The sequence below is a fragment of the Panicum virgatum genome, chromosome 5N (genome assembly GCF_016808335.1).
Source record: "Panicum virgatum strain AP13 chromosome 5N, P.virgatum_v5, whole genome shotgun sequence".
Lineage (NCBI taxonomy): Eukaryota > Viridiplantae > Streptophyta > Magnoliopsida > Poales > Poaceae > Panicum > Panicum virgatum.
Window position 1 is genome coordinate 52181085 of NC_053149.1, and position 21385 is coordinate 52202469.

Sequence of the window (21385 nt, forward strand, 5' to 3'; positions counted from 1 at the left end):
CTGCGACCCCAAGTGCATATGGTTGTACATTTTCGCTCCCCATCAGGCTGCATGGCCACGACAGCACGAAGGTGAGGTTGTCGAGGTTGCTGTACTCTCCCATCCTACGGGGAAGAAGGTGAGTTTGCCGTACGAGCCAAGGCGGATCTAGTAGGAGGGCTGAGGGGGCTCGAGCCCCTCTACTGACTGCAACCTCTATTAGAAAGAAGAGGAAGCTAGGAAAGGAGAGGAGGGGAGAATAAAAAAAATAGAGAGATGAGAGGAAGCGGATGAGTAGGGAAGAAGATATCAGCTCCCTACATCTTTTGGCCAGATCTGTCACTGACAATCACTCCGTTATGCCGGTTGCTCTAGCTGGCTGCTCCAGCTGTTCTACTGTTCATGGTTTATATAATCTCTTTCACAAGATACTAATCAACCAGCTGAAACCAGCCTGTTTTGGACCAGCAGAACTGCGAGCTGGTGCGGTTCGGCCGCAGCCACTGTGACCGAAGCTGACGTTGCGGTGGACGCGGGGCACCTGCCGCCGCTGGAGATGTGATTGTTAGAATATCCTTTTACTAAATACTCTAGAAGCTATTTGGGTTATATATTCCTACGTAGTAGGCAACTACACAACTGCAGTACACTAAACAGCAGGGACCAAGTCCGCGTGTTCTGTAAACCACCGAAATCAAAGTGAACTTTTCTTGAAAAGAAAAGAAAATATCAAAGTGAACATAAATCATGCTTTCACTTTCTCGCAAAGGAAAGAAAAACGCAAGCATACTTTCACTACCGACCCCAACCCCGGAAACACGTCTTTGGATAGATCAGTTTTGCCGTCTTTTTTGTTTTGTTTTGTTTTGTTTGTTTCGAAAAATAGACTAGTTTTGCGGTCGCTTCAGCCAATAGCCTGCATCACGTGTTCCAGACGCTGCTTGCTAAAGGCACCCAATGACGCAACGGTAACTCTCCACTCGACGACGCAAACCAGCCTTGTTTAGATGCAAAATTCAAAATTCCAAAACTATCACATTGAATGAGAATTTTACGTGAATGAAGTATTAAATCTAGATGAAATAAAAAACTAATTACATAGTTTGATTGTAAATTACGAGACGAATCTAATGAGCCTAATTAGGTCATAATTAGACACTAAATTACTATAGTAATAGCTAAAGTAATTATGTGCTAATGATGGATTACTTAGTCTTAATAAATTTATCTCGTAATTTACAGACGAGTTCTACAATTACTTTTATGACTAGTCTATGTTTAATACTTCGAATATGAAAAAAATTCTCTTTTAAAAAAATTACACCGTGCATCTAAACGAGGGCCAGGTCTCGGGGCGCTCAGTATCCTGGTCCTTGTTCCACACTGAAAAAGCAGGGACGGTCCGGTCCTCTGCTCTACGAATTACGAAATGGTGTGGAGCACGGCGGGCCGCCTGATGAACCTCGTTCATAAAAAAAAGCACAGATTTGGTGCAGAAGCAAGCAGAGAAGTGGGGCGAAAGGCTGTAAACCATCCTTATCGACTGATGAAGACATGAAACCGAATTTTCAGTTTCATACCTATCCTGGCACTAATTTTCCAGGCAAACCAAGGTACCCAACCAATTTTAGACTAGGTCATCAGGCCAACCTTTCACCATTATCTCGAGGCAAGCAGCAATTATGAGGAGCAGTGAACTGAAGGACGCGCGCACAACGGCGACCGGGCACAGGGGGGGCTAGCTACGAGATGGAAATCACCAATGCAACCGGAAATCTGGAGACGCGTGGTGTGGCGATTGCAGAAATGGAGCGAGTCAAATGGAATGATCAGTTTTGGAGGACTTACTTGATCTGCAGTCAGGGTAGCCCACCTTGCTGTTGGAGCACAAGCAGCCCAAGAATTCCCTCTTCTGGTTCTGGCTATAGGCGCACTTCCCGCCGGACTGCTCGCACAAATGGCACTGATCCGTTGTTCCCTGGTACCATTCCAACTCGAACCCGTACCAAAGCACCTCAGCGTATCCGCCCCTCACCAGCATGGATTGGTTATTTGCCATCAGGACCTCGCTCCTCACTGGCACGGAGACAACCTCGCTGCAGCGCCCATACTGATCCAGCTCGTGCTCTTGGGCTTTCCAATGATCGTCAGGTGTAAAGATGAAGGAATAAGCTCCCTCGCCAAACGGACCCTTGAGGTCGCAGTCGATCTTGTATGCGAACAGGTCAGGCGGCACCGTCACACCAGGACCGTGTGAGGTGTAGCAGCCGAAGTAGAAGGTGAGATTTTCGTTGGAGCTGGTGTTCTGCAGCCACAGCTTGTCGAAGCTGAGGTCGTGAAGGACCACGGGGCAGCTGCCGCCGTGGAGCACGTCGCTGTCCGCCAGGATGATGCTCTTACTGTCGTAGAAGATGTCCAGGACGGTGTAGTTGTGACCACGGAGAATGATGGCCGGCGTCGCCTTCGGCCCCTCGCCCTGGCAGGAGATCTCCAGGTCGGTGTAGCCGCAGGAGTAGGATGTAGTATTGTAATTGTAATCGGTTATGATTCTGGTTGTGCTGGAGAGGTAGAAGGGATATCTGATAGATATGTTGCCACACATAGGCCATTCCAGGCACATGGAAGCGTCATAGGTGGTCAGGGGCGGAACAGGGTCGCCATGGGAGGAGGCGGGGGCATGGACGGCGAGGAAGACGAAGAGGAGGATGCAAGGGAGGCGTGGTAGGTGAGCAGCCATGGCGGCGAGAAGGCGAGGCGGGCTCTGGCTGCTTATTATTTGTTCACTCCAACCGGGCAGGTTTCTTGCGTGGACTTGCGGCCGCCGCCGTTTATAGCGCGCCCGTAGACTTGACCTGGATGGGGTCTTTCGGAGAAGGTTGGTTTGTGGTGGGGGCACGGATTGAGACTCGGAGACGCTCGGAGGCTGGAGCGACTTGGCCTCCGCGTCTCGCTGGCTCGTGCCAAGCCGTTCGATCAGTGATCACCGGCTGCCTGCAAGTTGGAGTACGTCACTGCTGGGCTTTGGTTGGTCCAGGAGAAGATGCGTTCCTCCACTTGGTACGATTTCAGTTTGATTTCCCCATGGACCATTCCTATCAAAAGCATACTAGTACAGCCTAGCACTGGACTCGGGGTACATTTTTAATGTCTTTCTCCAGAAGAGCATTTGTTAATTGGTTCTCCAAAATCCAAACAACTGTTTCGAAAAAAAGAGAGAAAGAATCACATAACTGGTTCCCATCCATCTGAGAAAATTGTAATATGCTGGTTACCCGCTTGGGCGATGTATGGCTGTGTTTCTGAAGATGGTTGTCCGGAACCTAATTAATTCCACTGTATCAACTTGTATGATACAGTCGGACTGTCGGAGTCCGGACGGTGGAGGCACGCGCCTTCAGCCTTTAGTACTGGCAAGGACGGAGTCAATTTGAAAATGAGTGGAAAAGATTGTTTACGCGCAAGTTTCCGCATCGAATCGAATGGTTAGTTCAGTCTTCTTGACTCTGTAATGACTAATGCCACCATGACTTGTAAAATGACAGACTTTTTTTTATGAAAGACTTGTAAAATGATAGTGAATGTGCGGTAGGTGGTTGCACACTTTCTATCGTTTGTCTGCTCCAAGCCTCCACTAGTTTGCGTGTATATGCATGTCCCCGGCCTTTCCAACAAACTACTACATTCAGAGAGCCTTTCAAGATGGTACCACTTCTATCAAGTTTCCCACCTGGCCACCGGGACTTGTCGTTTGAGACAAGCACATTCGATCAAACTTTGTAAGTTTTTAGCTGTGAATATTGCTGCAAATATCTACAACACAAACATGAACATGAGGGCTGTAGATATTTTTTCCTTGAAAAATTCGTTCATAGTGGTTCAATTGTTTAATAAAGTATTATAGGAGAAATTATTGGTCATAGTTGTGTTTTAGAGACCATATTCTGTCCAAAATGATAAATGGATGTGATTCAGGCCTTCTTTTTTTTTGAAGCCTCCCTTTCTGAGTACAGATGTAGTATCTATTCTTGTACGCGTACAGAAGTGCACCACACACTCACACCCCTACACACATACACAGACCTACATCTACACACAGAAAATAAGATCGCGTCCTTTGTGATATCGGCAGAGCCAGCTCGGTTCTGCAGACGACGGGCACGTCGTACTGACCATTGTGGCGTCACGCGAGGGAGACGGCATGAAACTTCACCGACGACAGTCTCCTGTACAAGAAAACTCACGGACTCGACGCCGCCGCCGGAGCACACGACAACGAAGAAGAGAGAAGCCCGGAGTACTTTATTCAACGAACGTGACGCCGACTCTCTCATCCGAGCGCCGCCGGGAAACCACACCTCATGCTGCCATCGGCCCGGAGGGGAACCTCACCACGAGGACCGACGACAGCAAGACGAAGAACAGGGAGCCCAAAGCAAGGTCCAACTGCCAGCACCGAAGAACAGCTCCACAGAAGACGCCGCAAGATCTGAACGCGGCCACTGCATCTCCGGCGGTGACAAATGAAGAGAAAGTCCAACGCAGCCATCAACCAACGAAGGCAGCTACGCAGACAAAGCAGCCATGGCCGTTCTCCAAGAAGAAACAGCCGCAACACACAAAAGCTCCCATCCGGACTCAAAAGGAAGGAAACAAACCTCACGCACCCCGCAGCAAGAACTGCATCTCCGTCACCGGTGATGACCCCCACGCCGAGCCGGAGGAACCAAAAACCTAGCAAACGCCAGATCGACACCTCCAGATAAACCTAAACTACTATATTGCTAGATCTAGCAGTATATAGTAATATATATAATTGGCTGACGAACTCCCCCGGTTCCCCATCCACTCCGAAGCCGGCAGAGTGGATGGGGAACCGGCCGGAGTCGCCCCGGAAACGATTTCGCCTCCCAGTAGCCTTCCCTCTACTGTAGCGCTTGAAGGAACTGGAAGGCCCTCCGTGATTCAGGCCTTCTATTAGCACCAAACCCATCCCACCGCATGAGCTGGTGGACTAGCCTTGACGGGCCAAAATCTAGGTGGGCCAAAGCAAACAAAAGTTCCCAGCTGTACAAGCAACCATGCATTCACCAATTATCAGAAATTGTTTTTTTATTTATGTTACTTGGAGAAATTCTCTTTATGTTTATATAGATTTTTTTCCGTACTCTCTGTCTCTGATTGGTTTCAAAAATATTGTCAAAACTCAGCAATGCGCTATTCGAACAATAAATTAAATGATTGCCACGGCTTACCTTTTTTTTGACTTGTCATAGTAGATTTAATAAAGAAAAAGAAAGAAAGTTAGTATCACCTTGGAGAGACAGCTTGGACCTTAGATCTAAGGCTACAATAGTTTTTAAAAAAATATCTAAGAGTACAAAATACTGAGTGCAAATTGTACGAGTGGACGAGCACACTGATAGCACCAATACTTTCGTTTAGCTATCCGATCAACTGTATCACAGAGAAATTAGGTCTTTGTGAACAGTATTTTTCGAAAAGAAAACGTGTGTGAACAGTATTTATTGGAGGTTCGCAAAAGCTCCTTTAGGGGGTGTTTAGAAACAGGGACTTCAAAAAAGTCCCAGGGACTTCAAAAAAGTCCCAGGGACTTTTTAGTATTTAGAAGTATTAAATAAATATTAATTATAAAACTAACTGCAGAACCCTGGGGCTAAACTGCGAGACGAATCTAATGATGTATCTTAATCTATGATTAGCGAATGGTTACTGTAGCATCACTGTAGCCAATCATCAATTAATTAGGCTCATTAGATTCGTCTCGCGAAAAAGCACTCAGCTGTCAAAAAACATTTATAAACAGATTTTATTTAATAATATAAAATAGTAAGATTCCTTTTGATGTGATAGGGACTTTTGGAAAAAGTCCTGGAGCCAAACAGGCCCTTATTAGCCCCAGGTCGCAACCTGACCAGTACGACGCTGATGTGTACATACATACTAGTAGTTTGTTTGTTGACGTGGTCAAGTTCTGAAATTTATTTAGTTGTGTATTTTTTAAAAAAAGAGAATAGTTGCTCATTAACTAATACTCCCAGTCTCCTACCTGTGCTATTGATTTTTAGACATATAACACCTTCAACTATAAATAAATATTAGAATTTTTTTTGATACATACAGAATTTACTCATTCGATCCATTCCAAAGAAAAACAATACTAGAAATTCTGAGAAAGCTTAACTCTTTCTGTTTCAAAATATTGATAGTTTTAGCATTTAAAAATGGTCCAAGAATAAAATTTCTTAGTCCTAGGTGCTTTGAGCAAGAACGGTAAAAAAATGCCTCATCCGTCTACCCAAATCCGAATGGTGCCATGCAGGTTTAATTTAGTTACATGTAAGTACATCTATCTGGCGGGTGCTTGCATGCAAATAAATTTGGAAATTTAATCGCGCATGCAATCGGGAAGGCTAAAGTGCTAAACGGCAAATTAGACTTTTAGTCGCTCTCCTATCTGCCTGAGAAAGTCTACAATTAGCTATATTCTTGGATGAACAAAGTTTTTGTGGGATAACTTTTTAATCCTACAATTGTATTGTTTAAGAATGGAGGGAGTATATCTAACCAAAACTTCTCTCTCTCTCTCATTTCTTACACAACAATATAATATCAGCTTTTCGAAAAGCGTCGTATATTTAGAAACGGAGTAGCAAACATGGGTAATTTAGATATATATTTAAGGGTTCTTCGTCACATTTCATAATGGTAGACATGGGCAATTTAGAAGCAAAACAGGTCCAGTATCTGTTGTTAGCAACACTTGTTTGAGTCCACGTAATTAGTGGTAGCATCTTTGTTTTTGGATCATTTCAAAGTTTTATCTATTTTTCTAGTATGCCTAGTAAGAATTGACGTGAAGCTTTAAAGGGGTCTTTAATTAATACCCCCTTTGTTTCTGAAAATATAAGGCGTACTAGTTAGTCTGGGACATATGAAGTAATAGGCAAGGTAAAAGGTTCTTTAAAAAAAGGATAGCTGGTCCTAACTTCGGTTTCTCTCAGCAAGTCTCTTTCACTCGGTATGTCAGTGGCGACCGGTGAAGGTGACATTTCAGTATGAACGGAGCAACCTTTCAACACCATACCGATCCCGACCAATGTGTGCTCGTGCTCATCCCTCGATCTTCTGAATTCTTCTGAAGTCCAGCCTTGTAGAAGATCACGGGAGGCGTGTGCGCGAGGTCCCGCTGAAGTCCCATTTCCAACAAAGACCAAACCAAACCAGACGTAACACCTTAGTGCAGTCCCAATGGAAGAAACTGACACAGTTTCCATAGCACAAGAAATCATCTATAGAAACTATCTTCCACAATAAGGATGTCTTCGAGTAATAAATATTTTCTCTTTCTCTCTCTTAACTCTATCTTCTTCCTCCAATAGCAAGCCAGCATGAATCCCCTAAAAACTAGTGGTTTCTCCTCAATGGTGATTTTATGGTTTTTTGGTGCATTGGATAAAGTGAAGACTTGATTTCTTCCTTAAGAAATCGTTTCTAGGATTTTTCCTCTTTTTCTTTATTAATTATGTTGCCATGTCAATATTTTGCTTAGATGGCAAGTTATTTAATGAGGATAAAAACTATCATCAATACACCATTGGGACTGCCCTTGTAATAAAGGTGTAACAAGCAACGGCCTTCTGGCCAGTGCTACGCTGCGTTCCATCCAACACGCGAGGTTGAAGTTGAAGGATGAATGGGTTCTCGACCCGTGCGCCGGGTCATCGACAGATGAGAGCTCATGCTGCCAGTCATCAAGCTGCTTGCATGCCATGAAACGAAACCAACAACCAACCTTGCGAGCCTTCCAAGTCTCCTAGTCCTTTGCTGGTTTCTGGTTCTGAAAGGTGCTCCGATCCCGCCAGTCGTCCTCCTGGTGGTAACTACTACTCTCTAGTTTTCACGGAACTGGCTCGGGTGACATCACACACATACTCTGGTTTTCAAACAGAGGTCCTGTTCCTGTCCAGTCCAGCCGTCCAGGCAACAAACTGAGCGCGGCGCAATTAACTGCTGAAAAACGGCTGCTAATTCTGGTGGTCGACTAAACTATGGAGAATTTGGACCTTCAACAGGCTGATTTCCTTCGCCTAATCTTTCCTACATTCAGTTAGTTGCGCGCGCACAACCTCGTCTAATGATCAACCCCCATACCCGGAAACTCAAAGCAAGCAAAAAAATCGGAGGAAATGACTGCGTCGGGAGAGGAGGAATTAACACGCACCGCAGCGATCAGCAGTTGGGCCCCCGTCGCAGAAGCAGGTGAAATTCATCGCGCCGCCGTCGGTCTGGTTGTGCCGGTAACCGCACCACCCGCCGGAGCGCTCGCACCCGTGGCACTGCACTGAGTGCGCGTTGTACATCAGCTGGAACCCAGCCCTGACCATGTCACCCACCGCCGGGGCGCCCGGCGGGCCGACCATCCCCTCCTTGTGCACGCCGAGCACCAGCGCCACCACCACCTCCTCGCACTCGTACTCGCGCGCCTCGGCGCCCGTCCCGCCGTCCGGCAGCAGCACGTACCACCTCCTGCCACCGCCGCCTCCTGGGCACCAGCTCAGCTCCACGGCGGAGGACAGGGACGACGCGTTCTTCTTGCAGTCGTAGAGGAAGGTGACGTTGGAGTCGGAGGGCGTGAGCCGCAGCCAGGAGCTGGCGGTGTCGATGGTGAGGTTCACGTGGAGGCGCGGGCACCCAGCCGCGGACCCGTCGATGTCGGCGTCGGAGACGGCAACGGTGTGCGTATCGTAGTCGATGTGGAACACTCTGTAGTGGTGGGACTTGACGGGGAGGATCAGCGTGGCGTTGTCCTCGCAGACGAGGCCGAGACCCGGGTAGCCGCAGTCGGACGTCGAGCTGTTGATCAGCCAGAACGGGTACTGGACGACATGGCCGGCGCAGAAGACGACCTCGCTGCACGAAGGAGGGAGGGCGTCGGCTACGGCGAGGAGGAGGAGGAGGAGGGGGAGAAACAGGGAAGCCATCGCGCGCGTGGTGTGAATGGGAAGCGGATGGAGCGACCAGGAGGGGTTGTGCTGGTTTGCTCGGCGTCGGCGTGAGATTCAAGTGCGGGAGTTAGGTTGACAGTGACCGGTTCCTCGATTCGATGTGGAAATTTCGAGCCACGACTGGACCGCGAGGGGACAGCCGGCGGCTGACGATGGGGCCTTGGCACCGCACGTCGTCCTTGCATCTCCCGTTATTCATGGGGTGGCGATCGAGTTTAAGCTGCCGGCTTGCCGGTGAGTAGTCACTGTGCTATGCTAACATTTTACAGGACAGCTAGGTGAAGACGTGTTTATTGGTAGTACATGTTTTCTGGTCTTGTTTGTGGACTACACTCGCAGAGGCTGATCGATTTTTCTTAATAACGACACTTTATGGGCCAGGCCAACTATGCCAGATTTTGGTTGGGCCTGTTAAAGGGTGGCATAATGATTGTGAATAGATGTGCGTTTCCATTTATTAATTGTTGCTTATATACAAAACCAAGAGACAAGAGCCCAAGGGACATGTCCTTTGGGATGACCCCTTCATGAATAGTAACTTTCTAGTGACATCATAACATGTCATTAATCTAATTAATTACTTAATTACAGAATTGATCACTAATTCCTAATTCCTTCATAACACTCCCCCTTGATCAATTTGTCATTCTTGTAGTCTTGTAATCAATTTAATCTTCTTGTGGTCTTGTAATCAATCGAATAACTCCTCGAAAATCCTATGGGAAAAATCAGGAGATGCAATACAATATATCTCCCCTAAAAATCTTTCAGGAAAAATGTGAGGAGAATCTTTGGAAAAACCCTGTGGGAAAAATCAAAGTAGTTCCGGTATACTAGGCAAAACTCCTTAAAACCCAGTGGGAAAAATAAGGGGAAACACTATAATATACAATTACCAATGTTAGTAGACCCATGAGATAAACCCAAAGTCTTAGTCTAATAACATCTTGACCTTATGGTCAATATGCTTCAAATATCATCTTCCAAAAACCCCGGTGGGGAAAACTAGATGACATAGCATATAACTTTATGTTGTCATTGCCTCGTCAAAAACTTTATATGAGAAACCTCAATAGGAAAAATTCACATAAAGAAAAGAGTACAATGAATCGTATGTTCCAATATCATCCACCAAAAACCTCTTCGGAAAAAAATGGATGATATGACATAGTCTTGTGTCGATATTGCCTCATTAAAAACTTTATATGAGAAACCAAAAGGGAAAAACTCATACAAAGAAAAGAGTGCAGTATGATGCTTTCAACAAGTTATTAATCAGAGAGACGAGAGACTCTCCCCTTGAAACTTGCAAACCTTTCATACCAATGTACTCTACACATATGAAATGTGGAGTACAGTAGACCTTGTGAATATCTCTTCGAGATTATCACAAGTACTTAGTTCGCAAATGTTCATATGCCCATATGACCTATGAAACAGAACCATCTTAATGCAAAATATTGCATTAAGTATAATTTGTATCCATCTAAACAATACAAGCTGTATTACCTTTATAGATAATGACCTTTTAATTCAATATAATCAATACCACGTAACTTTACTATGTGATATATCATTCCGCCAAGCTATTCACATTCATGTGTAGCCTTGTACAATACAATGTCAGAATGATTAATGGAATTGACCATTAATGTAACACCCCGGTGTTAATCATGATGCTAATATCGTGTTCAATCGCTAATCAAGGTTAATCACCATCATTAGCGATAATCGAGTTCGCACAGTGAACTTCGACTTAGGCATGTTCGACCCCGTTTTTCTCTATGATCCGGGTCTCGAATCAACATTCGCCCAAAACAAAAGTTGTAGATCTTTTCTTCCTCTACAACTTCTATTTTGGCCAAATTTCAAATTCCTATATGAAATTTTGAGTTTCAACCGGTCAAAATTGAGTCAAAATGAGTCAACCACGTTCCTGTGTCGCACTGTGCCCGTACGAGCGCCCATGTCGCGACCGGTGACGTGCCGGCGACGCCACGCGTCGGCTGTCGCGGCGAACCTCGTTCCCCGTGAGCTGTTCTTATCCGCACGCGAGGCCTCATCCACTTTCCCTGTCCTCTTTCTTCTTCCTTGTGCTCGCGTTGAGCTGAGCAGAGCTGGGCGCCGCCGCTCGCCGCGCCGGCCACCCCCGCGTCGCCCCTCTTCGATTCGCTGCGCCCCAAGCCGAGTAACCTCGCCCTCCACCTTCACCGCCCCTCCCTGAGCCCGTTCATCCTTTTCCCGAGCCGAATCGAGGCCGCCATCGCCGGCCGCCATTGTTGGCCGCCCGGAGCTCCGCCCTTCTTCATCGATCTCCTATCTCCGGCCATCCTCCACTCAAATCGAGTGTGCGGTGAGCTTCCTCACGACCTTCTCTACCTCCCCGGCCTTTTTCCCGCCCAATCCCGACGCCGCCGCCGGTGCACCGCCGCGCCACCGTGGCCGCCTTGCGCCGCCGCGCTCGCCGCCACGGGCCGCTCCTGCGCGAGCCCGCGGGCCGCCGCCGCGCGCCCCGAGGCCGGCGAGCCTCCCTAACCGTGGGGCCGCTCCGCCCATCCGCCGGTCGGCCTCGCCGCCGGCGGGGCAGCCGCGCCGCCGCCGCGCCAGCTAGGGCTGGCCTCGCGCGCGTGCGCAAGCCCAGAGCAGAGCAGGGGAGCTGGGGGCTTGGCTCCCACTGACATGTGGGGCCCAGTCGTCAGCCCTTTTTAAACTTTGTTTTGTTTTCCAAAAATCTTTATTTCGGCTGAAACTTTGAAAATGCATAACAATTCACAGAAAAATGCTATAAATACAAACTCAATTTTGTTAGCTTCGTGAAATTCAGAACTTCGGAGGAAAATTATCCTTGCTTGTGTTACATCAGTTTTGCTTGTGCTATAAATTGCTTTGTGTTTAAGCTTAATTAATTTATTTCTGCAGCTATAGTGGTCCAAAATTTTTGAAACTTTTGCAGTAACTTCCTTTTTACTAGTGTAGTCTACTGTAAAATTTCTGTATGCATAAGCTTTATGTGTGTTTACATTTATTCGTTCCTAGCTGCAGCTTTTCTTTTTGTTGTTAAGTAAATCCTTTTATGCGTTTGTGCTTTTCAGTACTTTGTGATCAGTGGTAATTGTTTCTAGTCATGTCTTTCTTTTTAGTGCCTCGTATTTCATCCTGAGTGCCTTGCATTGTTCTTTGCACCATTTTACTTATTGCATGCCATCTTTTTCATACGTGTAGACACCGCGAGCGAAGCAGTCTACGAGTTGGTCGCTGAGCCGATCCAGGAGCCGCAAGAAGGGGAACCGCAAGCCGAAGCCGCCGTCGAGCCAGATCCAGAAGAGATCATTAACCCTGCTGACCTGCCAGGCAAGCCCCGGCGCATAACCCATAATTTCAGTATATTAATTTTTATTTAAGTATTTATGCATTTATGTTATAGGAGTTGTATGGAACCCTAGTATGCATGTTCTCCCTAGGTACCTGAGGGTCTATACTATTATACAAGTGTCGTTAGAAATGCTCTGCTAAGTAGGATCTCGGTAGAAGTCGAGTGATTCCTGTCACTCGCGAATTTTGAGATCTTATTCTTATGGCAAGTGGCTTGGAAATGAATCAATAAGGAAAGAGAAATGGAGACCGGGCGGAGATGAGTTGGTTCGGGATAAGAAATGTATGGAAAGTAAGTCTCCGTCTGTGTCGGTTGAGGACCGTACCGTTGTTGGCATTGTTGATCGAGGATTGAACAGTACTAACCACATGCCGGAGTAGGAGGTAGTAGGAACCAGTAAGCTGTGTACCGCTTTACAACGATAGTTTGAATTCCGTCCTGCTACGCTGGGCGTGGGAGTTGGCGGGTGTTGGATAGGATGCCGCCTTCGGGCTCACCGGGAGTTCACCGCGAGGGGCCTATCACATGGGTTTTAGCAGGCGTGGTTCAGATGTCGTGGTAATAATGGAAACAGTTGACGCGCGTGGCCCGACGGGGCTTACATGTGTCGTGTTAGTTGGGTCCACCTTGCAAGGTTAAATCAGATTGGTTCGCCGTGCCTCGCGGATATGAGAGCCTTGGTCACTGTTGACACAGAATTACGCCAAACACACCTGAATGCGCTAGAACGCGCGACGATCGTCAAAACGATCAACACAGCGAAAACCTTGGGCGGACCGGTCTGACCGGTTTCGCCGACCGGTCTGACCGGTTTCGCCGACCGGTCTGACCGGTTCAGGCAGGGAACTCGTGAAGACCTAGAACAGCGAGCTCAGGAGGGACCCCGTCGGAGCTCGTGATCGTAGGGTTGCTCTGAGGTCGGCAGGCCACTCGGAACGTCTTCAAACGCCGTCGAGACGAAGGAAGAAAGCAATCTAGGGTTGGAAAAGGCTAGGGTTTGAGAGATAAAAGTAATGCGATTTTTGTATTGATTCGATTGGGAATAACCTCAATCGGCCTTAGCCTTTATATTTATAGGCCAGGGAAGATGTACCCCTTCACGAGTAGGATTACATGAGAACTCTTTACAAAAACCCTAATTCTACTCGGACTGTACAGACCAGACCGGTCTGACCGGTCGGCCCTACTGGTCAGACCGGTCGACCTCAGCAGGTGCCAAATTTGGCTGTCAACATATGCCCCCCTTGCTTTTTGGTGAGTTTCACAAGCCAAAAAGCAAGAACTATCCTGATGTACATGTTTTACACAGAGCATACAAGTCTAAAAATAAAACTAAGGGCGATATCCAATACCGGCCATCTTTGTCCTCACACACTTTGCCATACGCTAGGATAGAATTTCTTCAAGTATCTCCCATTGATAGCCCTGGGTAGACGTTCACCTTGCACCATCTCCACCATATACGAATTTCCGGAGATAACTTTGATAATCTTGTATGGTCCCTCCCAACTTGGCGACATTTGCCAAACTTATTGCTTTTCATCCCAAGAGGCAAAATTGTCTTCCAAACCAGATCCCCAACCTGAAAAGATTTAAGTTTTACTTTTTTGTTGTAAGCTCTGGCCACACGAAGCTTGTCTCTCTTAATCTCCTTCAAAGCCTTCAAATGCTTGTCGGTCACCCCATCAATATTATCCATCATCAAATCATGGTAATCAACAGTGGAGAGGTCATTTTGCTTTGCCAACCTATATGCGTCCAGATTTAGCTCAACGGGTAAAACGGCCTCTTGACCATACACAAGCTCAAAAGGAGTAACCTTAGTAGCACCATATCTAGATATACGATGATCCCACAATGCTTCGAATAACACTTCATGCCACCTCTTAGGATTTTCTTCTATCTTCTTTTTGACAAGTTTGATCAAAATCTTATTACTAGACTCGGCCTGCCCATTGGCCTGAGCATAGTATGGAGATGAATTGAGCAACTTAATCTTATAAAATTCGGCAAAGGCACGCACCTCTTTTGATATAAATGAAAAACCTTGATCCGTTGTCAAAGTTTGTGGAATGCCGAATCTATGAATAATATGCTCAGTAATAAACTCAATTACCTCCCTATGTGTCATATTCTTCAAAGGAACTGCTTCGGTCCACTTAGTAAAATAATCTATAGCAACTAACACGAAGCGATGCCCCTTTGAAGATGGAGGATTAATTTGTCCAATAAAATCCAACCCCCCAACCTCGGAATGGCCATGGTTTAATAATAGGATGCATCAACGCAGCAGGCATCAATTGCAAATCACCAAATCGCTGACATTCTTCACACCCTTTAAAATATCTAAAATAATCGGATAGCATGGTGGGCCAATAGAAACCCGCTCTTCTGAGTAACCACTTCATCTTGGGAGCCGATTGATGAGTACCACAAATACCTTCATGAACCTCACCCATAGCAACCCGAGCCTGATCCGAGTCTAAACATTTGAGAAGCAAATCTTCGGCAGTTCGACGATAAAGCTCATCGTCAATTAAAACATACTTGAAAGCCAAACACCGAATATTTCTCTCCGCACCACGACCAGGATCTCTCAAATATGACATAAAAGGGACCCTCCAATCCTGGGCTTCGGCCGAGATAATTGAACCATCTTTTTTGCCCGAACCAAAACCATCAGCAGCATCACCGGTCAGACCGGTCGCTGGACCGGTCAGACCGGTCAGGGCGGTCAGACCGGTCTCGCTGACCGGTCGGGCCGGTGTGTCCAGAACTAGAAACTCGGCTTTCGTTTGCATCGGCTTGCGAATGTTGAAATATTTTTTCGTAACATTATAGCCAGATGCTTGCTGAGCCAGAGTATTTGCCTTTCCATTCTCTTCCCTCGGTATATGTTTAATAATAAATTCATCGAAAGAGGAAATAATATCGAGGCATTTATCAAGATATGCATTTAGAGAACCATTATAGCACTGGTATACCTTGGATACTTGCTGCACCACTAGAAGAGAATCTCCAAAGGCTTCAACATGTTTCACACCCATGGATTGCAAGAATTCCAAGCCAAATAGAAGCGCTTCATACTCAACTTGGTTATTTGTGCATTCTTCTTCCAATCGGTTTGAAAACTCAAAAACGGCACCATTCGGAGAAATAAGAACAGCACCAATCCCTTGACCATCATCACAAACCGATCCATCAAAGTACAACTTCCATGGTGTGCAAGTAATATAGCCGACTTCTAGATCATGCTTGTCATTAATCCGATGCTCAACAATAAATCCGCTATAATTTGGCCTCTCATAGATTTTAAAGGTTCACAAGCCAAATCATATTCAACCAAAGCATAAGCCCACTTGCCGATTCTACCACTCAAAATCGGTTTTTGTAATATATGTTTGATCACATCGGTTTGACACACTACTATGCAAGTACTAGATAATAGATAATGCCTTAATTTGGTACAAGCTTAATAAAGAGACAAACACAACTTCTCAATAAATGTATACCTCGTCTCCGCATCAATAAGTCGTCGGCTTAGATATGTAATGATATACTCCTTCCCTTCGGTTTCTTGAGTCAAAACTGTCCCAATAATCTTGTCTTCAGTAGCCACATAAAGTCTGAAAGGTACTCCTCTCCTAGGTGCCTTGAGCACAGGTGGTGAAGACAAATAAACCTTGATCTTTTCAAAGACCTCTTGCCATTCTGCCCCCCAAGTAAATTCGGTTTCATTTTTTAACCGAAGAATAGAAGTAAGAGCATCAATATGCCTTATTACAAATAGTTTGCCAATTTTCTAGCTCCAATTGAAAAACTTCTAATTCGGCTTTTATCCGCTGATGTTGCAATTTTCAACCAGCTCAAGACCTCAAATACATGATCAAAGTCTTGAGAGCCCCTTGCAAACTGATCTGTTGCATAGAAACTTCATGAGGTAAATTATCATTTGCGAACACTTTGCCCCCCGAGTACTTAAATGTCGTCGAGCTCCATATTGCTGCTCTTTTGGTGTAGCCTCATGATCCACTAGCTCCTCATTGCCTTGTACCGAGAATGTTAGCGGCGTTTCTCCATCGCAAGAAACCGAAATAGGCATTGCCGATTGGGCTTTCTGTTCTGCTACAACCTCAACCGGTCTGACCGGTTGCTTTGGGCGGTCAGACCGGTTGCTTGTACCGGTCAGACCGGTCTCCTGAGGCGGTTCGACCGGTCGTGCTGGCTGGTCAACTGCTTTGACCCTCCATACCTTGCCTTGAGGAACCATTGGTCTGTAGTGGTTGGATTGTTTGTCCCTCAGCCTCTTGAACTCTTTTTTCCTTCTTCTCCTGAGCACGTAGACGTTGCAGCTTCCTTCTTTGAGTACGAGTCAACCCTGAATGACACCATCTTGGTTGAAAGTACTTTGATGTCGAGTTACTACTGCTGGCCTCATGATCATTAGCCATGATTGACCTTTGGATAGAAGGATTGACTGATTTACCAAAAACCATCGGCCCTGTACCCGCATCATTGACAACCACTTTGATATTGCCGATTTGCACAACATCATCAGCTTTAGCTTTCTTTGGATCAATAGTGAGTTGTACCTCTTCTTTCTTCTCCTTGACACGGTAAACCTGTCTCAGAGAATGAGCTTTGTCCGGCCTCTGATGAGACCGGTCTGACCGGTCAGTGGCGACCGGTCTGACTGGTGCAGGCTGTCGCCTCTGACTTGATTGGTTGGATCTCAATCGGTCATGCACTGGTCGTGCAACCTTGCCGAACACAGGCCTTCTGTGATCCTCCTCCTTGTGGTGAGATGGTAAGTATAGCATCGGATAACAATACATCCATATTCCTTCATGCCCCCATGTAGGACAAGAAAAACCCGATGCCGGTGACGCCCATGGCGTGGTAGTACACATCTTCTGAGGAGGGAATAATGTAGTGCTATCACCCCTACGCTTGCTGGATTCTCCCCTAGGAGAAGAACGCTTGCCTTCACGTGAAGGTGAACTTGGTTCTTTTTTTAGTGGCCGATCTTTTGGAACAGCCTTTGTGTACTTGTTCAGTAGCTGAGCAAAGGTGAGCTGCTTTGTAAAACTCCCACGCACCTTTGACTTATTAACCTTTCTAGTACCTTCTTCCGAGCGCTTAGGCTTGAAAGTTCTGGGCCGGCCTTTTGTCTGACCGGTCTGACCGGTTGAGGTGACCGGTCTGACCGGTCGTGCCTAGGCAGCAGGCTGACTCGTGTCTTGTGAGGAACTCTCTTGCCCTCCGGGTCTTGAAGCTTTGACAGTGATCTTCAGTGACTCCTTTCCATCAGGAGTCTTCTCCATCGTCACTTCCCTAGCCTGAATCTTGTCATTGATATTTTTCGGCCTTGGCTCACCAATGATAATATTTTTCCCTTTTGCTCCTTCGACTTGTTCCTGCCGAATGAGTACCTTGACATTATCCAAATCAATCGTATGGACAGGGAATGACATCTTTTCATCTTTTACCTCAGGCATTGCCAATCATCCTTCATTAACGTCCGATTGGATTTTTTGACGAAAGATATTGCAATCATTAGTTGCATGAGAAAAAGTATTATGCCACTTGCAATATGCATGCTGCTTTAGCTCCTCAAGTGGCGGTATGACATGTGACAACTTGATGTTTCCGCTTCTAAGCAATTCATCAAATATGCGATCACACTTAGAAACATCAAATGTGAAACGAACTTGTTCTTGCCGATTCTTCGGAATCCGCTTAAGCAATGAACAAGAACATGGCTTAGCATCTGATGGCCATATGAATTGAGCAAATTCCTTTTTCTCATCGTCCGAATCAGATTTACAATCAATATGTATGGACCGATGAGTATTATGGGCATCTTTTGCGTTCTGGAGTCTAAATTCTAAACCCAAGACTTTCATGTGTAAATAATTAACAGTGTGGTACTCAAACCATCAAAAGCCAAATCAGCCAATTTCTTTTCAGAAACTGTTAAATTTAAACATCGGTTGTCATGGTACTGCACACCACAGCCGGGTAGCGAAAGGCACCCACCCTAGCCCAGAGGGTGTGAACTCGGGGGTTAGCTAGTCTTAGTTCGATCTCACTCAAGAACACGATGAACACCGCGGGATTAGAGTGGTTCGGGCCGCCGGAGCGTAATACCCTACGTCCACTGTGTGTTGTATTGCCTTCCCGAGAGAGAGAGAGAGAGAGAGAGAGAGAGAGAGAGAGAGAAAGAGCTCGCGTGAGCTTGTCTAAGTGTCAAGAGCCTGTAGTGCGCAGCGAGCGCCTCCCTTTTATATCTCAAGGGAGGCGCGTACATGGCTGTTGGGTCCCCGACAGGTGGGCCCAACGATGTAGTATAAAATAATGTACTGTTCATACATTATGGCGTCGCAGGCAATGGAGATCTCTCTCCTGGAATCCCTTGCCTGCTCCTGGAGTCCCTCGTTCATCATGTCCAGGCGCTGTCTTGTCGGGACGATGCCAGACGTAACTAGTGGCGTCGCCAGCCACGTAGCTGAACGGGCTGTGTAGCTTGCGGCGTAGGCGGCATGATGGAAAAGTGCCGTGCCGTCGTATCCATTTAATGCTGCAGACGGGCTCTACGCGGGTGCGGCACAGGCGGCTGCACTTTGTACCTTGGTAATACGCGGTGCACAGTGAGGCCTGACAAAGGCTGTCCCGCGTGCCGCGGCGATAGAGCACGCCTCAACCATCCGCATTAAATGCGGTGGGTGGGCGAGTCTCCTAGCGGAGGACTCGCGCACGAGCGCACGCCCGTGCCTCCGGGACACGTGGCGGCTCCGGACCCCAACACGGTAAGGGGGGTCCGGATGGACGCAGGAGGTCCCGGACCCCTATGGGGGGTCCGAGGCCTCGGCTGTCAGCTCGGAGCTTCCCTTCCTTAGAGATACGTGGCGTCTCCGGACCCATCCTCAGGCGGGGAACGGGTCCGGGGCCGTTGGCCTGGTGAGGAAAGAGCCTGACCTGTGGGGCCTGGCTACTCCGTTCTTTGCGCGCAGTTACGGATAACTACGCGGGTCCTGCCTTGCTGCAGTAAGAGTGGGTATCCCTGCTACAGGGTACCGACAGTGGCCCCGGGCCCACCTTGGGGGAGGTACGAACCCGCAGGTGGGGCCACTACTGCGATTTGGCTCTGCATAGCTTGAAGCTTCTTGCTGCAGGGGTCTTGACCGGCTTTGACCATCCATCGGGTTGTTTGCTGCCTCATCACATCGCAACGGCTTATTGACTCATGGCCCCCCACGCACAGTGGTTCACCTAGTCACGCGCGCGACGCTCGGCATTGTTGCGGCCGGAGTAAACGGACCATTTACCACCGGCGCAGTTCCCGAAAAGCTCGGCCATGCCAGCGCTTAATACGCGCACGTCAGCTCAGCTTCCGCCTCGCTCCGCGCGCGCGGACGACGGTTCAGATCCAGTCTTTTCGCACCCTTGTTGGTTACCCGCTCACCCCGACAGGTGGGCCTAGGCCCCCATGTCATGGACTGGGCGATTAACACCAGGCGCGGGCGTCGCTTGGGTTCCGGCGACGGTTCCGAGGTGCGCCGGTTGAGTTAGGCTTTATAATGGGGCGAACCGCATTCCGCGGTTACTTGCCCGCATTCGCCTTTTTCCTACCAACCTTTGCGCCCTTTTGCCTTCGAGCTTTCGTTGCCCCTTTCTCCCCTACGCAGGCTGCTCCTCACTCCACCGAGAGATGGCGTCCCTTGTTCATCCCCGCCGCTTCCAGACCGAGGGAGAGTTGAACACAGTGCGCCGCCTGCTTGGATGGAGTGCTCAGGAGACCGGCTGGGGGGGGGGGGGGTCCGAGCAGGCTCGATTCCCCTTGGCAACCTCCGCGCCGGGGAGTTTGTGCTATTCACCTCGCACATCTCCACCAGCGTGGGACTGCCGATTTCTTCGTTCCTGCTGCTGCTGCTGGAAGACTTCGGCCTCCAACTTCAGCACGTGACACCCCACTCCCTCCTCCTGACGTCCATCTTCGTGCACTTGTGCGAGATGTTCGTGGGAGTGCGGCCCTGCGTCATCCTCTTCCGCTACTTCTTCATTCTGGTGAGGTCCGGACGGAGCATGGATGAAGTGGGGGGTACTACTTCCAGATAAGGAGTGACCTGCCGACTCCTTACATTCCCGGCCTCACTGGCGGAAAGTGGGAGGAGTGGCGCAGGGATTGGGTGGTCGCCACCACCGAAGCCAATGAGCGCCTCGCCCTGCCGACCGAGGGGCCCGCCTCCACCCGCGCAACCTGGAGGGCCAAGCCGTCCCTGCAGCCGGAATTCGATACCGTGCTGGGCAAGATCAGGTCGCTGGTGGAGAGCGGCCTCACCTCGTGGCACGTGCTTGGAGATTTCCTGAAGCGCCGGATCGCTCCCCTGAAGTAGCGGCCGCGTCCTGCGTGGAACTTCACCGGCCTCAACGACTGCAGCAGGACACACCGCGGGGAGGGGAGCGACCTGACCCAGGAAGCCTTGGAGGTCCTGGTGCGGAACGTGATGGGAGACGCCTTCATTCCGAAGAACCTGATCCTCCCTCAGTGCATAGTCCCCCTCTGCGAGGACCCCACGAGGGTGGCGGTGCTGGCTACCCTGCCAACTCTGGACGACGGGGGGCTGGCCCCACACCAGACTGGAGACGACCTGAACCGTGGGCTCCGGATCCCTGGTACCTCCGGGGATCAAGCTACACTGAGCGCCGCGGGGTCCGGCGCCACCACGAAGGGGAAGCAGGCCGCGGCAAGCAGCGCCGCCACAGCCGGTTCCAGCCAGGCACAGAGCAGCTCCGGTGCATCGTCGAGAGATGCAGGCCGGCGCAAGCTACTCAGGGGCGACGGGACCCTGGTCTCGGAGTCTGCCGCGAAGCGCCAGAGGACCTCCCGGGCCAGGGTAGCTCCCGGGCTGCCGGCCCTCGCGGGTCCTCTGGGGCGACTGCACCACCACCATCGCCGCCGAGGAATTCCTCCCGCCAGCAGCAACAGCAGCAGCAGCAGCAGCAA

The 21385-nt window shown here is 48.5% G+C and overlaps 1 protein-coding gene across 2 annotated transcripts in view; it reads right to left on the bottom strand.

Annotated features, from left to right (window-relative positions):
• Positions 1–9005, bottom strand: part of LOC120675310 (LEAF RUST 10 DISEASE-RESISTANCE LOCUS RECEPTOR-LIKE PROTEIN KINASE-like 1.2) — a 31977-nt gene extending 22972 nt beyond the window's left edge. Inside the window, exon 1 of one of the 2 annotated variants that reach the window (XM_039956482.1) lies at positions 8222–9005. In XM_039956482.1, coding sequence (XP_039812416.1) covers positions 8222–8981 — 760 coding nt within the window. In that variant the 5' untranslated portion in view covers positions 8982–9005. Of the gene's footprint in view, positions 1–1827; positions 3737–8221 lie in introns of those variants that run through there. The other variant, XM_039956480.1, reaches the window with a different exon arrangement.
• Positions 9006–21385: the final 12380 nt, after the last annotated feature.